Source organism: Marmota monax, unplaced genomic scaffold, assembly GCF_021218885.2.
Source record: "Marmota monax isolate L192 unplaced genomic scaffold, Marmota_monax_Labrador192_F-V1.1 WCK01_AAM20220418_F8-fsc00084, whole genome shotgun sequence".
NCBI classification, from domain to species: Eukaryota; Metazoa; Chordata; class Mammalia; order Rodentia; family Sciuridae; genus Marmota; species Marmota monax.
In genome coordinates, this window is record NW_026694575.1 from 5,385,761 (window position 1) to 5,408,680 (window position 22,920).

The 22,920-nt window shown below is 54.9% G+C and overlaps 1 protein-coding gene across 3 annotated transcripts; it reads right to left on the reverse strand.

Moving 5' to 3' along the window:
- Positions 1–329: 329 nt before the first annotated feature.
- On the reverse strand, positions 330–6,777 carry Kcnmb1 (potassium calcium-activated channel subfamily M regulatory beta subunit 1). Of its 3 annotated transcripts, XM_046421395.2 has the most exons (5): positions 6,629–6,777; positions 5,077–5,234; positions 3,428–3,599; positions 1,447–1,506; positions 330–514 (listed from the first exon to the last, which is right to left on the reverse strand). In XM_046421395.2, the coding sequence occupies exons 2-5, from the start codon at positions 5,208–5,210 to the stop codon at positions 362–364; spliced, it is 519 nt and encodes a 172-aa protein (XP_046277351.1). In that variant the 5' UTR covers positions 5,211–5,234; positions 6,629–6,777; the 3' UTR covers positions 330–361. The 3 variants fall into 3 exon arrangements, with proteins under 3 accessions (XP_046277351.1, XP_046277349.1, XP_046277350.1); XM_046421393.2 differs by having other exon boundaries at positions 330–1,506; positions 6,629–6,776; XM_046421394.2 differs by lacking the exon at positions 6,629–6,777 and adding an exon at positions 5,329–5,506 and having other exon boundaries at positions 330–1,506.
- Between the last annotated feature and the right edge of the window lie 16,143 nt (positions 6,778–22,920).

The window sequence follows — 22,920 nt, forward strand, 5'->3', positions numbered from 1 at the left end:
AGGCTCCCCTTCAGTGACTGTTAAATTCGTTGGCGAGCCTGTTTGGGAAGTAAGTCTCCAACATGTGGAGTGTGGGGGCCATATTCAAACCCCAGCAGAATGTCAGCGGTCACGCTTCTCCTGTGTGGCCCGTCTGAGGCTCAGGGCTGAGGAGTGTTGACCTGGGAAGTGGACAAGAGACCCCGTGCCCTTTCCTCCCCGCAGGGCTCTCAGATCACGGTCCTCAGGAGCCTTCTGACTAGCAGACCCCCTGCCCACCATCTTCCAACCTTTCCCAGAACAACGTTGATTGGTGCTTTTCTGATTAAAAACAAACCAAACACACAAGATCTTAGTACTGTCCACACTTGAGAAAAGCCCCTCAGACAAAAAGGGGAACAGGCAGGAGATGGACCCACCACCATGCCCTGCTGATAGTCGCCTTTGTTTTATTTCCTGTCGCCTCTTGTTCTGTGTGAATCCGCCCTCGGGTGGAGGTTCCGCCCCAGTGGACTCCATCAACTGCAGATTGAAGCTGTTTTGAGAAAAAAATTGCATCTCTACTGCACACGGACTGTTTTCTTGTCGCCATTCCCTAAACGCTGCAGTCTCCCAGCTGTTCACAGGGCCTCTCTGCGTCCCAGGTACCGTGAGTCATCGGGGATGGTCTAGCCCCTGGGGAAGGGCACAGGGGCTTCCTTGACACGACAAGGCTTTCTGCAAGGGACCTGGGCATCGCAGACTTTGGCATCTGAAGAGGGTCTTGGGGCTGACCCCACATGCGTATCAAGGCACAACAGTATTTTTAAGTATTGGAATAAAAAGATGCATATAAGGCTTGTCTCCTAGAAGACAAGAAGCCACCTACTAACCGCGCTCTGTATTTGGGGGCTGCTTTTTTTTCCCCGAGGTTTGCTGGGCACTTCCTGGGGGGAGACAGGCAGGCCTCTGAGCCAACCAGGAGAGCTTGGGCACAGAAAGGACCATCCTGTCACTTGGTTAACAGTGACACAGCAGGAGACAGGTATGGGCCCCTGAGGAATGGAGAGCTGGCTGGCCTCGGGTCCTCAGGGCACCAAGGGGGCATGGCACATTCTTGAGAGGTGGCTTAACAGAGGAATGTCCCCAGGTCCCTCGGCATGGAAGACGGAGGGGCTGGGGGGGGAGGGAGGGCAGGAGGGATGTTGTGCAAAAGGGTGAGCCCAGGGGGGCTGCCCCGTATCCTGTGGCCTGCGTGGCCATGTGGCATAGGCCCGTCTACCTCTGGGCTGCCAGGATGGAGAGGGACCGGTTAAGCTTCACCATGGCAATCACAAGGAGGCCACCGGTCAGCAGGAAGGTGGGCCAGAAGAGGGAGAAGAGGAGGGTCTGTGGCCCGTAGAGACGCTGGTACAGGACACTCGTCTCGTTCTCCTGGGTCGTGGAGAAGCAGTAGAAAACCTGGTGCTTGTGGAAATTGGCCCTGACCTTCTCCACGTCGGCGCGGGCCATCTGGTAGTTGTCCAGGCTGTCCGGGATGTAGGAGCACTGTGGGGAAGCAAGAGCACACAGTGGGCTGTGAATCTTTGTGCCTTAGGGCCCGAGGGTGAAGGCCTGCGACAGCGTAAAGACAAATGCTGACTTTGGAGCCAACCCTGGATGGAGCTGGGGCTTCTGTCTGTACACTGCACAGTCTGGAGGACAAGTTCAGTGTTATGCGGGTGGCTGGTGGCCCTGGAGCTGCCTGGTATGTGTGCTGCACTCCTGTAGGCAGGGGCCCACTCGAAGCCCTGGCTCTTCTTCTATTGGCTGTTGAATCTGAGGCAGATCGTTCATCTTTTCGGAGCCATCAAACTTTAATCATCTAAGTGGATTAAACTGCTGTATCGTTTTCAAAGAAAATTATTTAAGGACTTGACCTATCACTGTTGAAGGGAACCAATGAGTGACTTAAGTCAAAGGACAGGTGGGCCCTGTGTTTAGATTCAGGGCACAAATCACAAGCTCGGTTGCCCCAGGGCTCATGCAGCTCTCTGAACAAGGGAGGCAGGCGAGACCAAGAGGATGACAGGCGCCACCTGGCACTTGCCTGGTGCCAGGGACAATTGTCGGGGAGTGCGGGGGCTGGCAGAAGGGAGAGAGCCAGCTGCATCTGCACTGGCCACCACTGCCCCCTCAGGACAGGGACACCATCCGGAAGATGGCAGCAGCCAGGCTGCGGCGTTTCAGGAGAAGGCAGAAAACCCAGGTTCGACGTGATCTTAAAATGTCGGCAAGAATTCAACCAGAGAACTCTGAGGCCAGCCCCGTGTGGGCCGAACAAGGCGCTGGCCAGCAGACACCACCTGGGAGCCGAGGAGGACCAGGGCGTGGGGAAGCGCTCGCGCAGTCAGAGCTGGGCACTCATGTCATCGGGACGCTGATCACGATTATTAGGAGCCGTCCTGCCCGCCCAGCAGCGGCCCAGCTGGCCAACTGCAGAGGACGGACAAGGAGGACCCTGGCTGTCTCTGCTCTGGCCTGCCACCTGCTCATGGGGACTCTGGAGGTGCTTTGCAAATGTCAGCCCCGCCCACAAAGCAGGACAGCTCAGGCTGCCGGTTGGCACCGCCTCCCACTCCCCTCCGTGCAGAGGGGCCGGGGTGGACGCTTCTTTCCCTCACTGAGTCTGAGGCCCACTGTCCTACTGAAGCCACGTCCAGGATCAGAATGGGGGACATGAGACCCAGAGGGCCAGCCTCAGCTCCTCCCCAGAGTTGAAGGAGATCTGAGGTAGGAGCTTATGCCCACCCGGGGGCCACTGAGCCCCCCAGGTGCCACCTGGACCCCATTCCTGACTCCCAGGCTCAGCCACAGCCCCACAGCCTCCCCCTTCCCAACCCCAGGTGACCCGCCCCTTCCAGCCCACTGGTGTCCGGATTCTGTCAGTGTCCATCCTGCTGTGGGTCCATGCCCCTGCCCTGGTCCTGCGTGGCCAGTACCTGAGTCCCCATGGCCCTGGGCTCCACCCTCCCGGCTCCACGGGGATCGCACCTGGGACTCCAGTAGGTCACAGTGGTGAACCCCCCAGAGCTCTGTGCCCAGAGGTGCCACTGCAGTGGGTCTGATGTGGGACCCTGGCTTTGCTAAGACCCCCGCGTGGTTCTCAGAACACTCAGGCCTGGCCTCTCGTTGGTTCAGCTGGTAGGTTAGAAGTGACAGTCCCCATGGCCGCCTCTCTCTGGGAGCCCCATCCACCCAACAGCCAGCGGGCGCACAGCCGGTGTCTGACTCTTCACGGCTCCCCAGGGGCAGTGGGCACCTCTGTCACAGGCTCACAGGGGCAGACTCAGACCCGGGGTGGGACCAAAATCCGCACACCAGCCAGGAGACACTGGGCAGAGCTCCCTGAGCCCTGGGGACACAGTGAGGGCCAGGTTCCCATGCATACCCGGGACAAGGGGACGTGTGCCCATCCCTAACCCCGTACCTGCTGGTTCTGGCTCCGAGTGTCCTCCGTGTGGTACAGCACGGCCCACTTGCCCACAGCCGAGACGTTGACCCACAGGCACGGGTACGGGGACACCTTCCTGCCCTCCAGCTCCTCCTGGTGCCTGATGTCAGTCTCAATCAGGTGGCAGGTGGACTCCTGGGTCCACACGCTGAGGACACCACATACACACATCTCAGAACAGGGGGACACAGAGAGCACCCTGCTGGACCCCTGGTCCCCCGGGAGCCTTTAGGAGAGCCGGGGCTGGGCCCCTCATCTTGCCGTGGCACTCAGCACTGAAGGCAGGAGCTAGACACAGGGAGGGACTGGCCCCAGAAGAGCAGAGCCGCTGGGGTCCTAGTTCTCCTCACACCTGGGGAGTTTCAAACAGACTCCCACGTCTGCCAGGCCCACTGTGATCCCACAGCTCGGGAGGCTGAGGCAGGAGGATGGCCAGTTCAAAGCCAGCCTCAGCAACAGTGAGTGCTAAGCCACTCAGTGAGACCCTGTCTAATAAAATACACAATAGGGCTGGGGATGGGGCTCAACTGTCGAGTGTCCCTGAGTTCAATCCCTGGTACCCCTCCAAAAAAAGATTCCCACGTCCAAGCCACACCCCAGAATAAGCAGGTTGGAATTTCTGCAGTGGTTGGATACAGGTTGGTGTATTTTTAAAACTTCCCCAGTGGTTCTGAGGAGCAGCCAGGCCTGAGAATCTCTTATTCAGAGCCTCATTGTCTTACAGAGGTCTGAGGAGCTCAGATAGGTCAAGTGAATTTCCTGAGGCCACACAGGACTTGAGGTCAAATCCAAGTGCCTCCAGAATCTGTCATCTTTCCCCTGAAGAGGGCAGATGTTTGGGGCTGGGTTTGATGGGGCGATGGAGTTTAACCCGGAGATGACACACTGGAGACACAGCTGCACTGAGTAGCACCTCATCCGGAAGACCCCAGCCTGTCACGGCTCCGTTTGTCGAAGGCAAGGACCGTGCTGGCGGGGAGGGGCCGACAGGCTCATCCACACACCCTCGAGTGTGAGTGTGTGAGTGAGTCCCTGGGGACTCAGCCCATTTTTCCTGCAGGAGACCCGATGCCAGGCTGGGTGTGGGAGGGGGCTGTCAGGGACGGGAACGTGCCCAGGAAGGGTCTGGGGCTTATCCAAAGCCCAGGTGAGAGTGCTGAGTGCGCCCATTGCAGACAGTCCCACAGCAGGGGTCTCCCAGCTCTTCATGGAAGCCAAAGGGTGAGGTGGCCTGTCAGAGGCACACGGGACGCTCTCCACGAAGCCTGCAAGGGTCCAGGGGAGCAGATGCGCGCCCAGTGTGGCTTCTACACATCAGAAAGGCCTAGCATGGGGGTGAGGGTGGGGTGAGGGTGGGGGGCGGTGGGAGCCCGCCTGACCCAGGTGAAGGGGCTCCGGGTCACCCCCTGCAGGGTTTGCTCACATCCTTGGCTGATTCTGAGAGAAGAGCCCCTGGAGCCTGCTCCCATGGGATCCCAGAGCAGGGGCCAGCCTGCCCTCTCGCTAAGAGTGACATGGCCCTGAGCAGCCTGCCTACTGTGAGGTGGCCGGAGAGGGGGAGAAGCCCTGGAAGACCCCTGAGCCCGCACAGCCCCCTGCCCACAGCCCACCCGCAGCGCACCCACCTCCTCTGGTAGAGGGGCAGCATGGTGGTGCAGAGGATGTAGTAGGTGATCACCGCACACACCACCATGGCCACACCCAGGCACAGGGCTCGGGTCTCTCCCCGCTTCTGAGCCATCACCAGCTTCTTCACCATGTCCACCGGGGCCAGCTGTCATTTCTAGGGCCACAGAAGGAACAGAAGTGAGATGGGCTCAGGCGGCAGGTGACCCGCCAAAAGGAGGGCGGCAAGGGGGAGGCCACCAAATATCAACCTCACTCCTTTCCACCCTCTGGAAGCTCCCATCCAGCTCTGAGAGGTGAGTGTCACCCTCTCATCCTGCAAGGGAAGAGAGGGAAAGCGATTTGCCCGAGATCACACAGCATGTGGAGGCTCCACAGTGGCTCCCAGGATGTCTGGGTTCTGATCCCTGGCTGACTCTCAGGGTTAACCTTGCAAACCTCAGTGAGTCCCCAAGCAAAACCCTTGTCCCAGGGGAAGCTGGAGGACCTCCCTTGCTGTGAGGCTCCTACCACAAGCAGCCCCCACCTCCCGCTCCCTCCCCCCTCTGCATCCCAGACGCTGGAGCCTCTAAGGCTGGAGGAGGCTGGATTCCTGGACTTCCCTGTTCCAGGGGCACAGGAGGGAAGGGAAGGAGAGACTGCCCTGTCTCCAAGGGGTCTGGCCCTGTGCTCCTGCTCTGCTGGGATTCCTGCAGAGTTCGATAAACCCACTCAGGTCCGTTCTGGGGGTTCTATTTAGATAGGAGTCTCGGGTGGGAATTGGGCTTCAACATCCACAGTGTTGAATAGTCAGTTCCCCTAAGACCTGCTCCGGAAGAGATGGGTTTCATCAACAACAGGAGGGATTTAGTTAGACTCCAAGAAGAACTTCTCAGGCTTGAGAGTTGACAAATAACTTTGGCTTTTTTTGGCTAGCTCTTCCTATTCAGAAAGGTCACACAAGGTCCTAGCTGGGTTTAGGAAAGATGAAGGAGGACAAAGGAAGGCGTGTGGGTCCCATGTGATCTGAGAGCCGGGTCCACATCCTCTTCCTTAGAAGGACAGGAGTAGAGTACAGCGTTTCAGGGTTTGGTGGAGTGTCGGGAAGGGGGGTTCTGAGACACCCAGATGCAGGATCACATCCTGGCCTTGGCCCTTAGCACCCAGGTGACAGTGGACAAGAAGGGTACCATAGGAGTCCAGTGGTGGTCGAGTGATGTGGAGAGCCCCGTCCGCGCTGGCTGTGGTGATGGACAGAGGACTGTGGAGTGGGGCAGAGTGGGGCGCACTCTCCCCAACCTCTCCTCTGTCCCCTTCCTCCACTGGGGCAAGGGGCAGGAGGACTGTTCTGAGTCAGGCTGCTGCAAGCTGGGCCTGAGGACAGGGCACTCAGCACCCAGAGTGACCCCACCAAGAGCCACCCCCAGGTGCCCATCAGCACCAGCCAGCCCCCCTGACACCAGAGTCCTCACAGCCGTCCCAAGAGGAAGGGAGCCCACTCCCGCCCTCCGGGCCCATCTCGGGCTCCTTCCCGCCCCTGTCCCCCAGCACTCTAAGGGATACAGTACTCACAGCTTGCCCAGTGCCCCTGGGTCCTCGCAGGCAGATGGTTTCCCTCTGCCCAGCCCCCGCCCCCACCCCAAAGGCCGCCTCCTGGAGCTCCGCGGGAAGCTTGCCTCCAGCTGTCTCCAGGGACGCAGCCTTTGGGCCCATCTGGGTCGAGCCTGCATGCCCAAACATGGTCAGCTCTGAGCGCTGGCTGCGGGACAGCCTCGGGAGAGCAGGTACCGGCCCTGAGACAGCAGGCGTCCTGGGCCAGCACCTGCATTTCCCAGCATCTCATGGGAAACAGATGTCAAAGGACAAACAGCAAAACCCAGAACCCCGAAAAGACCACCCTGGTCTATTTGGAAATGTTTCTTCTCCGGACTCTCAGGCTGGCAGAGGAGCAGGGAATGGGAAGCGAGTTTCCTTTTGTGGCTCAGGGGGAGGAGAAGGAGCCCATGGGGCTGGGCTCAGCCTCTACCCAGGGGAGCGAGGCCCTGCTGCCTGGGGCACCTCGTGGGCCTCCCTGGGCCTGTTTCCCCCCCTGTGCTACTGGGGTGTTGGAGACTCCTTTGTTCAGGGTGGAGATAGTGGGGACTTAGGGGAAGGGAGGAGAACCCAACTTCAAGAGCCAGAAGAACTGAAGCCAGTTCTACAGCCGCCTCCAGCCAGCAGGGTCCCTGGCGACCCAGGGACCTTCCACACACTGACAAAATAGGGCTGGGGCTCACGGGCAGAGACTCATCCCCAACAGTAAACAAGCCAACCCCAGCCCCGTCTCCCCATCTGTGAGGGGAATGCTGAAAGGATTGAAAATCAGCCACAAAAGCAAACCCCGTGCTGGGCTCCCCTAAGTACCTGGTGTTGCGCTGGAGTCTCTCTGCTCCCAGGGGACCGTGAGCAGCTGGAGGAGCCTCAGGTAACTGGCTGAGCCCCACTGTTCTACGGTGGGCCTGGTTCAAGCCGGCCTTCCCAGCCTGCAAAGCCCCAGCATCTCCACTGGCCCAGAGGCCACTGCACAGACAGTCTCTGGCCACCTGAAGTCCCAGTCACCTGAGCACTGCTGACTGTGTTGTAGGAACAGGGCACAGGCTCCAGGCACAGCCCGGCTCCAGTCTCCACCCTCCACCAACAACTGGCAGCTCATTCAGACCTGGGAGAGAAGAAGCCAGCAGAGGACTCCAGCCCCTGCCTTCCAGTGTCCCAGCTGGAGTCTCAGACATCACAGAGCAGGGACAAGCCACCCTGGCTGGGCTGAATGAACTCTCCATCCACAAAATCCATGAGCAGAAAAGGGATGTTTACGCATTGGGGTGCATTGGGGGACATTTATCACGCAGCCCTCGTAACTGACAGGCGTTGAGGTGATTTAAAAGGGGGGCCATCCTGGTGGCAGGCAGCTGGCGTCAGAACCAGCCAGCATTAAAAAGCCTGAGCTCACTATATGGAGTGTGGAGGGGACTTATGCCCCGTGACACATCCCTGCACAGTGGAGCAGAAGGGCAGAAATGTGGGAGGAGTTCTTGATGACAGGCCATCTGCAATGTGCCTGGGCACAGGCCACACACACACACACACACACACGTGTATATATACAGACATACACACGTGTTCACATACACACAGCCATACACACAGAGTCCCCGCCCCTTATCTGAGGGTTCTTTCTGAGGTGTCAGTTACCCACGTTCAATCTCAGTCTGAGAATACTAAACAGAAAATTCCAGAAACAAACCGTTCCTAGGTTTTTAATTACTTCCATTGCCCTCTGTCCTTAGAGTTACCTATTTTGCGGTAACTCACTGTCGCTGCCCGCTTACTGTCCTAGTTAGTAGCTGGGCTTTATCACAGCTGTGCACTTAGAGGAAGAAGCCGGTACAGGCAGGGCTTGGTGCCCTCTGCGGCCTGAGCTGGCGGGGAAGGTCTGGGCACCTGTCCCCGCGGATACAAGGGCTGCGGCTGCGCGGATGCCCCCTGCTCCCGCCGCTCCCCGCAGAGGGCGGAGTGATCTGCAGGGGCCATCTTCTGGACGCAGGGGACACCGCCTGCGTTGGAACCACGGCCTCCAGGCCCATCCCTGTGACTCCCTGGGGAGCAGGCTAAGAGGACCAGGGTTTCTTCCTGTGCCTGTCACGCTGTTTCACAGCCCCTCTCGTCACCGGTGGCCTTCTCTGGTCGTGCATCCACTTACCTATTGAAGCCCTTTTGCCCAATATCCAGACTCGTGTGATGACAAGTCCCCTACGTCCACTTGGAGACCCGTCCCCAGCCTGTGTGTCGCCCGCTGAGCGCCATGGGGAGGATGGGGGCTCGTCACCTGTCCTGGCGACACTGTTCACAGACGCTTCCCACCTACTGCGTGCGCACAGGCTGGGAGCACACCGCAGCAGCACCGAGGGGACTCAGAACAAGCCTGCCTTGTGGGGACAGCAGGTTGGACTTTTAACTGCAAAAATGCAAAACAGACAAAACGGTGGTTCTAAGGGAGAGGGAGGCCAGGGGCCTGGTCTGCAGCTTCCCTTTCCGTGGACTCCGTCGATGACCGTCAAAGGCAGTCTGAAAAAATTAAATAGAAAATTCCAGAAATAAGCCATCCCTAAGTTTTAAATGACTTCGATACAGCTTGTCGTTGTCGCTGCTCTATTTGTTAGTAGTCCTGTTCTCTCCCTGGACCTCACTCACACACTGCATCTTCTCGAAAGGAGGAGGAGGAGGAGGAGGAAGAGCCATAGTCCTCGTGGGGTTTGCTGCTGTCCCCGGTCGTAAGCGCTGTGACTTGGGACATGTCCCCTGAATAAGGGCAGAGGAAAGAACAAGGGAGGGGTTTCGGCAGACCCCAGAGGGCGGAGGGAGCGACAGCAGGGGTAGACTCAAAGCTAGGATTACTGGCCGGACAGAAGGTGGTGGAGGAGCTGCCAGCCTCCCCTGCCATGGGCAGTGACCCCACTCCCTTCTCCCTGCAGCTCCTCCCCCTTCTTCCCTCCACCTGTCCTGCTCTGTAACCTGGGTGGAGCCTGCGATGGTGGTGACCCTGTGGGCAGCTGGGACCCTGCCCTAGCCAGCGCCAGCCCCTTCCTCTCCTCCTCTCCCCTGGCCCCTGGGCCCTGTCACCACTCTGACCTTGCAAGCTCCTTCCTGGCCGCCCGTGCGTGGCCCCCAGCACCTTCTCTCCAGTGATTTTGCATTTGCTCATGCGCACCCTGGTTGTCACTTCCACCCGCAGGGTGCCCTCTGAGACCAGTGGTAGCACCTGGAGAAACAACCTGAGACTCTTGGGACTTTGTTGTTGTGGTGATTTGATGGGGGAGGCGGTGGGACCTGTGGCTTCTCATGTCACAAAATGTTGTAGTCATTTCCCCATTCCATAAAATATTGTCCTGAGGCAGCTGTGCTTCCTGTGACCTAGTTACCATCATAGATCTCATCAGAGCCATGGGGTTGGATATCAAGGAACCGTGCTGGCCTGGTCGCTTGTGTCCGGGAGAACTTGGCAGGCTTGTGCCCTCCTGCCCCCCAAAACGCCCCACCATTTCTCATGATTTGATAGGTACAAGAAAGACTGGATCTGCAATGGCCTTCAGGGTCAGACCTGAGGGAAAGTAAAGCTCAAGGGAGGAAATGGCAGGAAGTTGGTGTCTGTCCATTTTCTGTTGCTATAACAAAATATCTAAGGCTGGGTACTTAGAAAGAAAAGAAGTTTCTTTAGCCCACGGTTTTGAAGGCTGAAAGTGCAGGATCGGTGGCCCCATCTGTTGGGTCTCTAATGAGGTCCCTGGCTGCTTCACAGCATAGTAGATGGCATCACGGTGGGAGTGTGCCCAAGAGGGTGAGGCTAGATGGTAAGTGTTTTTCTGATGGTGATGCCCCCACAGTGCTCTCATTACCTCCCACTAGGCTCCGCCTCTTAAAGGACCCAACACCTCTCAATGACACCATGCTGGGAACTAAGCTTCTAGCACATGAAACTTTGGGGACACACCCAAAGCATGGCAGTTGACAGCTTCCTCGCCCTGGTGCAGTCCAGTGTGAGCCTTAGAGAATGAGGGGGTGGAGGGAGGAAGAGGGACACCACTGCATTCACTAGCTTAAAGCTTCCTCCTCATCAGCAATGCCCCTTTGGGACTCAGGAGGGAGCCAGGTGGCTCTCTCCACTCTGGCCAGGCCATGGCCATGGCCCCATGGTCAGGGGTCCTCATCCTCACTTCAGGCTATTGCTGCAGGGTGCTCTGGAGTGCAGGGCTGGCTTACAGCAGCTTTGTGACAGCCTTTGCAAGCCAGCTAGGGAGCTGGGACTCCTCGCAGTGCTGGGGACATTTATCTACATCTTCACACAGTAGGAATCACGGCTTTGTTCATTCTCACAGCTGGTTTAGCAGCTCAGGGTCTAAGGATCTGTCCTTAAGAGAGGATGTCCTTAAGAGGTGGTCGAACCCTGCAGGATGCCCAGCCTGAAGACCTCGGGTGGGTGCTGGGAGATGAACAGCTGACCTCCCACCCAGGTCCCTTTCCAACAGACTGACACACGCTGAGTCCACCTGGGGGACAGACAGGAGCTGGCTTCCAGGGCAGAGGGTGGGCTGGAGAGTGGGAAGGGTCTGCAGAAACTGCACAAGTGCCAATCTATCTCCTGTCGTGTGGCTGTGGGTCTAGCAACCAACAAGCGGGGCAGAGAAGGGGGTTTGAGGTTGTCCTCCCTGAAATCCCCTAGAGACATCTGTGTGAGGCAGAAAGCTCTGTAGGTGGGCCGGGCTTGAGCCGCAACCTTTGTACATCAATGTGAAAGTATCCATGGTAGCCCGGGCAGGTGTGAGCCAGGGACACTGGGGCTACGGAAACAGAGCTTCACTAATATTCTTTGCATAAAACATTGGTACATTTGTGATTATTTCCCGAAAGCAAAAACCAGACCTCCCGGCATAATTCTAAGACACAGGGTGCTCATCTCTTCAAGACTGTGATTCACAAGGCAGTCTTTTTTTTTTTTTTTTTTACTACATTTATTCCAATTCCTGTTCTCACAGCCAGGACTCTGGAGTAACTGATCCTACACGTCCTCACCAGTACAGCTGTCCCCCATGTCTCAGTCTCTGCAAGAAATTGTGTCTGCACCAAAAGTAAACAGAGTTGGGTTTTGTTTTGTTTTGTTTATATTGTCATTATTCCCTAAGAGGGAAATTAAACAACTGGTTACATAGCACTTACATGGATTAGATATTAGAAGTCTTTTAGAGAGGATTCAAGGTCCACAGGAGGGCACGTGTAGGTCACATACAAACGCTGTGGCCTTGTACATGAGACACTTGAGCATCCACAGACTTGGGGATCCATGAGGGATCCTGGGACGGATCCCCCAGATACCAAAAGACTTGGCAATATTAAATTCACAAATATGTGCTTTTTGGCTAAGCAAAAAATATCTCATACAGTTTTAATCTGCTGTCCTTAAATTTTTTAAAAAAATCTATATATGACAGTGGAATGCATTACAATTCTTATTACACATATAGAGCACAATTTTTTATATCTCTGGTTGTATACCTAGTATATTCACACCAATTCATGTCTTCATACCTGTACTTTGGATAATAATGATCATCATTTCTAACCCATGCCCCCCTCCCTTCCCCTCCCACCCCTCTGCCCTATCTAGAGTTTGTCTATTCCTCCCATGCTTCCTCTCCCTACCCCACTATGAGTCAGCCTCCTTAAATCAAAGAAACATTTGGCATTTGTTTTTTGGGGATTGGCTAACTTCACTTAGCATTATCTTCTCTAACGCCATCCATTTACCTGCAAATGCCATGATTTTATTCTCTTTTATTGCTGAGTAATATTCCACTGTGTATATATGCCACATTTTTTTATCCATTCATCTACTGAAGGGCATCTAGGTTGGTTCCACAGTTTAGCTATTTCGAATTGTGCTGCTATAAACATTGATGTGGCTGTGTCCCTGAAGTATGCTGTTTTTAAGTCCTTTGGGTATAGACCGAGGAGAGGGACAGCTAGATTCAACAGTGCTTCATAGGCTGAATAGAAGTGAAATCTTTAATTAGTCCCACATTTCCTTTATTAAAGCTTCCAAGGCAGAAAGCCCTGGGAACCAGTCTACATGATGCCTGGCATCCAGGGTCCACCCCAGTACCTGTTGTTCCCAACTGCTTGGTCACTCGGTCACTCAGCCTGATTCACACAGGTCTACTGTGTCAAGGAGTAGCCAGCCCATCCTGACTCTCCCCTTTCCCTGGCAAGATTCAGAGCTTTAGTCTTCATTAGCCACTGGGTAAGTACCTGCCAGGACAGGGTCCCGGGGGGCGGGGGGACGTACCCCTACACTCCCCTCCCACTCCCACCATGCTACGAACAGGTTTTTCTGTAACTCCAGGGCTGAGTCACTTGAAGACCACCCAGGCCTTCCACTTGCTGTGTTTGTAATGTTTTCTGTTTACAAACCAACAGACCCACCCACGTCGTGGAGAATTTGGTTAAGTGCAGAAAAGTAAAAGGGAGATTGTAAAAATCAATCAAGATCCAACATCCCAAGGAAACCACTGTCAAAATATCGGTGGACGAGGCTAAACATAGACAGGAAGCCTCTCTAAAAACAAATTTAGGAACATGCTGTGTAATTACAAATGTGTTTTTGTTTTAAATAAAAACACTTTCCGGGTATGTATTATTAATCTACAGAATGATATCTCCTGGTTCTGGAAGGGTCCATCATTTGCACGTGCCATAACATATTTTGCTATTTTCCTATTATGAGACGTTTTGGCTCTTTGCAAGATTTTGCTCTGATAAACTGGTCTCCAGTTGCTGTCTTTGAACACAAATCTTTGCTCACTACTCTGATTATTTTCTTCTACTAGATTCCCAAGAGCAGGGATAAAAATCAAAGAATATTAGTTTCTTACAGACTTCTGCCCATCCCTTTCCTGGAAGCATAGGATCCAATAAGATAAACTATTCTATTGGGGAGCTCTCAGAGCTCAGAGAGGTTAAATGATTTACTCAAAGCCCACACAGCTTTGGAGCAGGGCCTGGAATTACGCCTGTCTCTTCAGCCTCTCATGGGTGGCAGCACAGCTGGAGCCCACGCCTCCTGGACCCTGTTCTCACCTTCCTCTTCCTCTGTGGATCATTTCTCCCACCAAGCACTAACATGCTCCAGACACGGTGCCAAGAACTATTTCCCTGACCCTGGTAAGTACGAGCTGTGATTCTCCCCACCTTATCGATGGGGACACTAAAGCAGAGACAGAGCCTTTCTCGCCCAAGGCCACCATGCAGGTGACTTGCAGAGCTGAAACTCCTGCCCTTTCTTGTCTAACAGCCTGGCCCAGTAGAAGCTTCTGGTGGGGAGATGTTGTGATGCTTGAGCTGTCCACGAGTCACCCATGGCCAGGGGGCACTTGAAATGTGGATAATGAGCACAGAACAAAAATTTAATTTTAATTAATTTAAATTTAAATAGCCACATGTGACTAGTGACCTACTGGATAGACCTCTCCAGGACCTTTAAGCTCCTCTCTTTGCCACATTATGCCTATCTCCAGCAGGACTTGGGAGGGTTTCCCAGCACCTGCCTGGGGTGGGACTCAGGTGACCTGAGACACCCCTGAGAGGACTGTGAGCCAGCCCTCCTGCCCGAGGCTGGTTCCAGGGTTGCCTGCAGGGTGGGCCGCTGGGCCAGCCACCCCTCCCACAGGCACTGTGAGAGACACTGCTGAGAGAGGTGCCTGAGTCCCTTTTCTTGCACATTAATGAAATGTAGCCTGTCATCCATAAATAATTAGACTGCCCTCAGGGTTCAAGGCCTCTGCTTCCTCTCAGTACAAACACCATTATGAGCTTCCTGGAATTCGCAGTTAACAAGGTAGATTTGAACTCTGCCTTCTCTCCAGAGCACGCCTCCTCCCAGGGACCTGGGCTCCAGGAGCGGGTGGAGAGCCCTCAGGACCATCTTGGAAGCTGGTCCCACCACAGCCTCCTGCAGGCCCCACTGAGCTAGGCCTGCACACCTCACTGGAGTGGTTTCCAAGAGCTGCTGGAATGAAGACCACAAACTGTTTTAAAGCAACAGGAATGTATTCTTTCACAGTTCTGCAGGCCATAGCCCAAAATCAAGGTGTCAGGGCCCAAGCTCTAAGGCAGGGTCCTGCGCCTCTTCTAACCCCGGTGGCTCTGGGCGTCCCTGGCTCGTGGTTGGTCACCCCCATCTCTGCCTTAGCTTCTCACACCTTCTGCCCCCTGTCAATACCTTCTGCTCACAGGGACACTGTCATTAGATGGAAGGATCATGCAGGACAGTCCAGGGTGATCTCAAGATCCTGGATTACACCTGCAAAGACCTTTTTCCTAAAAAGGCCATGGGCCCAGGTTCCTGGGATCTGGACATGGACATAGCTCATTGGAGGCCACCATTCAAGCCACTGAACTCTCCTTCCTCAACCTACATCCTGAGTTAGCCAGGGTGGAACAACCCTGCGACCAGCGCAAGATTTGACGGCTGTGCCCAGGAAGGGTGCGTTTCTCACTCAGGGGAAGTCCAGGATGGCTACCCCTGCTCACAAGGTGCTCCTTCAGGGAGGGGTTACTAGGGTTCCAAACTCCACCATCCTGTGGCCTCGAGGTCACCCTCGAGCTGTGCTGTGATAGATGAGGCAGGAGAGGCAGAGAGAGAATATGGGTGACTGGACATCCCACACCTGCATACAGACCTGGAGGTGGCAAGCTTTCCTCAGCCTAGAACCCCATTGGTGGGGATTGGTCACGTGATCCCAACCGGCAGCAAGGGAAACTGGGAAATGTAGTTCCTGAGCTTGGCAGGAGCTTCTCACCATGGATTGGGAGAGGCATTCATTTTTGTGTCAGCTGGCCTCCACTGCCGCAGCATCATTCATTAGTTTATTCCTCATTCAAGTAATTCATTCTTTCAGAAGAGAGATTAGAAGTTCGGAAAGGTCAATTGTTTTGACTAAGGTCACAGAGCATTTAAATCATAATTCAGTAAGTATTTTTTAAGGGCCCGCAGGCTCTTTGAAGAAGGCCTGTCTCATTATTGACTCCAGCTCACGCTATGTTGCTACCTATGGGTGGCCCGGGATGCAACTGGCTGGATTTATGAGTGGGGGCCTCCCTGTTCCCTCCCCACCCCCAGCAGGACTTTGTCCCACTCCTCCCCTCTCCCACCTGTCCCCCCCAGAGGACCGGAGGGAGCTGGGTGGCAGGGGCAGGAGGCTGCAAGGTAGTGGAGATCGGGGAAGGGAGGGCTGGCAGCAAGAGAGGGGAAGTCCACACGGGCCAGATGTCCTAGAAAATCATATCAGGTGTGACACGTGGGAGGCTTGGGAGCAGCTTCAGTGAGGAAAAAACAGGAGCAGAGAAAAACCACGAGGCCCATAACTGAATCACGGATGCAGCCCTCCTCTGTGTTCTCGGGAGAGCAGAGAGTTCTCCTGCCTCTGTTTAATTCCTGGCTGGGAGGACATGCAGAGACCCTGGGCTGTGGGCAGAGTGGCCACAGGACATTGGGAAGATCCCCATGTTCTCCCTGTCACTCTCCCGGTAATAGACAGAGAATAGCTGCCATTCCTGGCAGAGTGGTCAATGTCTGGTTGAAGCGACTTACTGTTCATTTTATGGAGAACGAGAAGGGAGGGATTCAAAGTCTCTGAACACGAGGAGTGATGTTTAAGGAGACAGGACTGTTAATTGCTGAGTTGATGGTTACACACGGTATACACGCTCCACACCGGCCTGCCGTACCCCATAGATAGGCGTGATCATTGTTTGTCCATTAAAAATAATTTGAATGTCCCAGATTGGCCAATAAATTAAGTGGTCCTCCTAACCCTGGGGTACAGGGACACCCAAGGACACGTGCTCCTCTGGGACGGAGGTGGTGACCATTCATTTCTGATGTCCAGGCATGTCTCAACCCTAACACATAGTAGGTCAAGGAATGAGTGCAGGAGCCAGGAAGGAGCACTGGCTGTGACAGCCTGGAGCTTGCTACTCCTCTACTTTTGATTTATTACTGAATTGCAGCCATTTTTCCTCATTACTACAGAGCCTGGCTGACATAATTTTTACTGTCCACATAGAAGCTGAGTAGACCCCCGTTTATTTAGCATCCCCCCATTGCTGGGCATCATGGCGACTTCCATTTCACCCAGTATAAACAGGATGGTGAGGTACATCTTTATGTAGAGTTATTTGGAGGTTTGGAGCATTTCCTTCAAATAGATTCCCAGAAGTGGGGCCAAGAAAGTACAAATGGTTTGATTATCATTATTACTAGTATTATGATTGATTTAACTAAATTTGCTTTTAGCTGGATGCTGTGGTGCCTGCCTATAATCCCAGCAACTAGGGAGGCGGAGGCAGGAGGATGAAAAGTTTGAGGCCAACCTCAGCAATTTAGCAAGACCCTAAGCAACCTAGCAAGATCCCATCTCAAAATTTTTTTTAAAAGGGGAAGGGGGCTGGGGATGCTTCTTAGTGGTAAAACACCCCAGGTTCAACCCCTAGCACAAAGGAGGAAAAAAAGTAATTTTTAAATTATTTTTATTTTTATTATGATTATTTTGATGCTGGGGATTGAACCCAGAGGGGCTTACCAACTGAGCCACATCCCCAGTGAGACCCATCTCTAAACATTTTGTTTAGAGATGGGTCTCACTGAGTTGCTGAGGCTGGATTTGAACTTGTGATCCTCCTGTTCAGCCTCCCGAACGGCTGGGATTACAGGCGCGCACCACTGCACCCGGCTTAAATTTATTTTTAAATGACACATAAAGCTGTGCGTATTAACGGGTCGATGGCTTTTCACATTCTTGGGACGCATTGGCGAACTGCACTGGGAGCCGAGCAGCTTCACCTCCACCCGGGAGGTTTCCCACAGTGGCCGGGGTGCGAGGCCCCACACCCCCTCAGCCTCCCTCCGTTCTCCTGCCTTCTTGGTGTCTCTGGCCAGGGAGCTGCAGCAGGGCACAGGCTGGACAGGCCCTGCCTTGGGCCCGAGCCCTGGTGGGCAGAGCCTCTGAGGGGTGGCCTGTGGCACACAGGGGACCCGGTGCCTTGCCTTCTCCTCCCGCCTGTCTGTCAGAGGCTGCATAACGAGCCTCCTGGGCCAGGGACGGCATCACCTGCGCCTTGAGCAGGGGACTTGGGAGCAGGGCACATAGGCTCCATCCTAGGCTGGCCCCAGCAGCCCCTCCCAGCTGTGGACCAAGCCCCTGCCCAGCTGTGATTCCAAGTGACCTCATACAAACCCCACAATTGGCCACACCCCGGTGGGTCCCACATCCAGATGGAGCCTAGGGGCTGAAAGGCCCCTCTGTCCCCTGTGTCTCTGGGCTTAGCCTCCCCGCAGCCAGGGACACTCAACCCCTCCTCAAAACTCCTCTCTCTCCTCTTCTCCTTCCTTGGCTTTTAAAATGGCAGCTGTCTAATGAGATGTTTGTGTTCATGGTTATTGTCCTGCTGGATGACCAACGCACAACTGCACCGGAAGTGTGTGGCTGTGTTAGGGGGGACCGGGGCACCATGAGCAAGGAGTCAGTGGGAGAGAGATTTAGGATGTGCTTGTGGGAAGTCACTGTGAGAGGGTCCAGAAGATGAAGGGCTCTCAAGATCAGAGGGACATCCCTGGGGGGTGACAAAGGAAGAGGCAGAGGGCGAGGTTCGGGGGCAGCTTCTGAGGGCACTGGCGCTGGGATCCCCCACACCCAGCCTCCTCTCCCCGCCTACCCATTACTAGTGTTCAATGCTACAAGTTACTCAGCCTCTCTGAGCCTTGATTTTCTTATCTCCAGTAGACATCATCATCCACCACAGGTTATTAGGAGGATTGGGGAAATCCATGGCAGGTCGTAGCAGTAAATGCATCTGTTGAATTAAAATCGTGATCAGCACAGAGAGTTCCAGCTTCCCCCAGGCAGAAGGGCCATGGAGGGACAGGGTAGGGCCACACCAGCAAGCCTAGCTGCTCAGAACCCTTCCCTCACCTTACTGTCCACACCGAGGGCTCCCCAAGTTCCCTCTGAGTTCCTTCCTCGTTCCAAAGGCTGGGCCTCCCCAGAGGATCCTACCGCAGGAGGACACTATTCTTGCCCAGTGCATGGAGAGCCACGGGCCCTCCACACCCAGAGGTCCAAGGCCAGGACTAAGGCAAGGCCACGTGCCCAAGTGTGTGCAGGAGTCCTCTGTAGGGACTGGCTGCAGAGGGTCCCAGGGCTGGAAACCCCTGTGATCAGGGGCAGGGCCTTCCAGCCTGAGCCCAGCGCCGGTTTAAATAGTTGAATGGCTTTTCGACCAAACAGCCCACATTACCACCTGGCCGCCAGGAGGCTCCAGCCCCGTGCAGGACCTGGCGCATCATAGATGGTCAACAATTAATTTTGATGGAACTGATGATTCTGCTTGGCCCAGATGGTGTCAGGAGAGCATGGCTGGAGAATGTCCCTCTCCTCTGCCCTGCAGGCCTTCATGACCAGGAGCCAGCTGTCCTCCAACCTCTGGCTCCCAAAGATTTCCCTGAGACACCCAGTCCTGCATAACAAGGCTCCCAGTCCTGGGGAACCGGTGCCCATACTGAGTCTTCACTTCTACCCATTAGAGCTTTGGGAATCAGCACGTCTTACATCTGATACCTTTCCAGTTGTGCATTACTCAATAATGAGGCATATCCGGGAAACTCATGGACAGGTGATGTCATCATTGTGCCCACACCAGAGAGCACACCTACACAAACTAAGATGTCCATGACATTGCTAGGGCATAGGATCTTATGGGGCCACCAACATATATGTGGTCTATCCATAACCAAATGCAAGATCCTGACCGTGCATGCATTAAATGAAAAAAAAAATGTTCATTTCCTGGGAAAACAGTCACTGGGTAAGTGACACAGCTTACAATTAATGGCATCTTATAATGAAGGAAATGCAGTATGCAAAGCCTTCTGTAGACGAGGGTGGCAAATGTCCTGAAAAGCCCACAGTGAAGAAATGGAAACGTGCTCAGCCGAATGCGTCACCACTTGATATTTCTAAAAGGACGCAGCAACACTCTAGAGAGCCCCATCTCGACAGCAGGCACTTTGAAAAGCTCAGCTCTGCAATATTTATAATTCATGGAGCACATCGGAGCCTCCGCCCTGGGTTCATGGGTCTGTGTTTGCTGGTCTTGCCTTCCCACCCGACCACGCGCTTCCTGAGGACAGAGCCAGCCGCAGAGGAATCCAGGTTGCCAGGGGCCACTCTAAACTTGTGTCGCATTTCACTCAGGCCCCTACGGGCCAGAGTGGATTTAAACGTAGCCATCACACTGTGGCTCAAGAAGCTGCCTCATCCTCAGCAGGGTGGCATGAGTGACTTCGTTGGTGGCTTCTTTGCTGGCCCTCAAAAGCATAAGCCCTGTGGAATGATAACTGGCTCTGCTGTGTGACTTAAGGCAAATTGTTTAATCTCTCTGAGCCTCAGTTTTTATTTCCTCTATGCTTTGCAATTTCCAAGACAGAACCAGAGAGATAATATTAGTAGAGCTCGTCGAATAACTAAGTCAGATAAGACTCCAGCCTGCTGCTGTTGGTGTTGTCTGATTGTTCTTATCATCTGGAAACCCCCAGTCGTCCCTGGCAGATGAGATCAATTGGAAGAGGAAATTGTCAGATGAAAGATGGTCCCTGGATGATGGGAGGTGATTAGAATTTTCGGCTGATAGGGAACTGCGTGGAGAAGAGTTATTAGCTGGGCAGAGCCTCGTGAGACAGAACAGGACAGTCATGGGGAGACGGCTGCTGTGTGTGAGCGCAGGGTCCCCCAGGGACTCTCAGGGGCTCAGCCAGACCCTGGTCTGTCATCTGCTCCCTGATTACCTGTTGAATGCGCCCTTTGTCACGCAGGTCAGCAGAGCCCAGCTCCTGCGATGGCTGAGGATGTAGCGCGATTACTGTGCCCTGCACTCGGGGGTGGAAGACACCCCCTCAGAACCACCTTGGTCCCTGGCTGCCCCCTGAGCCCATGACACGGCCAGGCAAGAGGAAGCTGTCCACTCAAAGACAGCTCGCTGTCCTCCCTCCCCCCAGGAGAGAACGCAGTCGGTGTTGTTGGGTTGCTGCATTTCTTGGGCCCAGACTGGTTTGGGGATGAGAATCTGCTTGACCTGCCCCCCCCCACCCCTGGCTCCTGGAAGAGCCCTTCTGGTCCCGCCGTCCTGTGGAAGGCTCCTTAGTGGGAAGGAAAGCTCAGGGGGAAGAGGAGCAGAGGAAAGGCCAGGCAGGCCACGGGCCTCCTTGAGGTTTGGAGTGAAAAGGAAGAGGCTAAAGGGACATGTCACTCCCCGGGGACCTGGGCTCTGAAAGTCACCCTCAGCCGCACTCACCCCGTGGGCACAGGCCAACAGCCAGGCGTGGCTTGTTCTGGGGGAAACCTCTCTCCTCACCGGGGGATGTGCTGCGGCCTTGCACGCGGGAGGGCGGGGGACACTATGCTAGGCACCCAAGGGTCAGCGGTCAGCGGCTCTCAGAGTCAGCCTGGCTCAGGGGCAGACAAGGTCACAGCAGCCATCAGAGGCGGATCTGGGACAGCAGCTGTGCAGCTTTTGTCCAGGGGGCACCTCCTGGGTTTGGAATCTCAAGCTCCACACATCCTCAGCACCCTCTTGGGCTGGGAGCAGTTTCCTCAACTACACAAAGAGGCTCCTCGGGGCCTGCCCTCAGGCTCTAGAGACCTCAAAAAGTTGCCCTGAGGCCTTAGACGGGGGTCTCCTTGTGTCCTTGAACTTGCCAGGCCCACTGTCCCTGGGAGAAAGTTAAGCCATGCCCCATCCCTGACCTGAGATCGGAACTCTAGTTACTCAGGGTTCCCCAGGAGCATGGCCAGAGACAAGGCTGTGTCTGAGCCCCGAATGCAGAGCCAGTCTGGGTTCTGATCCCACATCTACCACTATAATGTCCCATAAGGTCCCAGGTCAGATGTCAGGGGCAGCTGACACCCAGCTTGTGCCACATTCACTAAGCCACAGTCCCAGGGCCACCACAGAGAACAGGGCGTCTCAGGCCAATTCCACAAAGGATTCACATGGGTGAGCCGAGAGCCCGTCCCCTCTCCAGGATATGGCGGAGTTGCCCGCTGACTGTGCCCCAGGTCTCCTCCGGTGAAATGGGGCAATAATGTGTTTCTCATCTGGGTAGCTGTGGGGTTCCCAGAGTCGACTCAGCAGAAACGGGCAGCCGTGACACAGAGTGTGGAGGTTAGCCGGCAGTCTCTGGCCAGCATTAGAGGTCAGCTTTGCTGTCCCCACAGCACTTTCCATTGTTACATGTTGTGTTCTAAGCTTTGTTGCAACATCAGGAACCCAGGCAAAGCCACTGGAGGGCCACTAGCCCCTGCCAACCACCCTCCCTCTGCCTACCCTGCAGGCCCCCGGATCTTCCACACATGGGGCGGCAGACACAGCGCAGGTGCACCCTGAAACGGAAGGCAAAGCTGGAGGGTTTATTTTTTAGCTCATCTTCTGGTTTTGACCAATTAAAAGGCAGGTGTTTTAATAGGCCCGTGTGGAGAGGGATCTGTCAGCTTCCCCAGGCTGAGCTCCGGGCCCAGAGGTCAGGGCAGGATTAATAAGGACGCTCTAAATGCAGATGGTGGCCCACATCTCTGCGGGCAGAGTGCTCTGGTTTGGGAGGAAGGGAGAAAATTCAATTATAATGGGAAAGTGTAAATCATTTGGATCAAGGTAACAAGGGAGAACTTAAGAGAATTTGAGTAAATCTCTCAGGAGGATTTTGAAGTTGGTTTGGGGCAGGTGCACAGTCAAGGCGGGAAGGGTCCTGAAACAGGGCCCCACACAGAGGCCCAGGACTCCCCAGTGAGGCCTCCCTTTCCTTATCCACGCCTCACAGGGGGCTTTAAAAACCATCCTGGGGCGAGATTTTACTATATTTGTCAGATTTTCTCTCAAAACAAACACGGACGGCCCCTCACCAATGAGCCTTACTCAAGCACCTCCTTCTGACACAGACTCCAACAGGTGCGGCGGCTCCGTGGGGGCGACACCAGCTGTGCCCTGGACTGCAAGGAGCAAGGAGATGCACCAAGACGCAGGGTGAGAGGAACTGAGCTTCTGCAGCCTCCGGCGCACCCTGTGCAGCACTGAGCTCCTCAGCAGCAGGGCTCACCTCATTCCCAGGGTACCTCTGCCCCTGCCAGGAAGCCAGTGTGATGAAGATGCCCATTTTACAGACGGGGAGGCTGAGGCTCGAGGAGGGAGGGGCATGCCCCACAGCCAACACAGGGCGGAGCCCTGTTCAA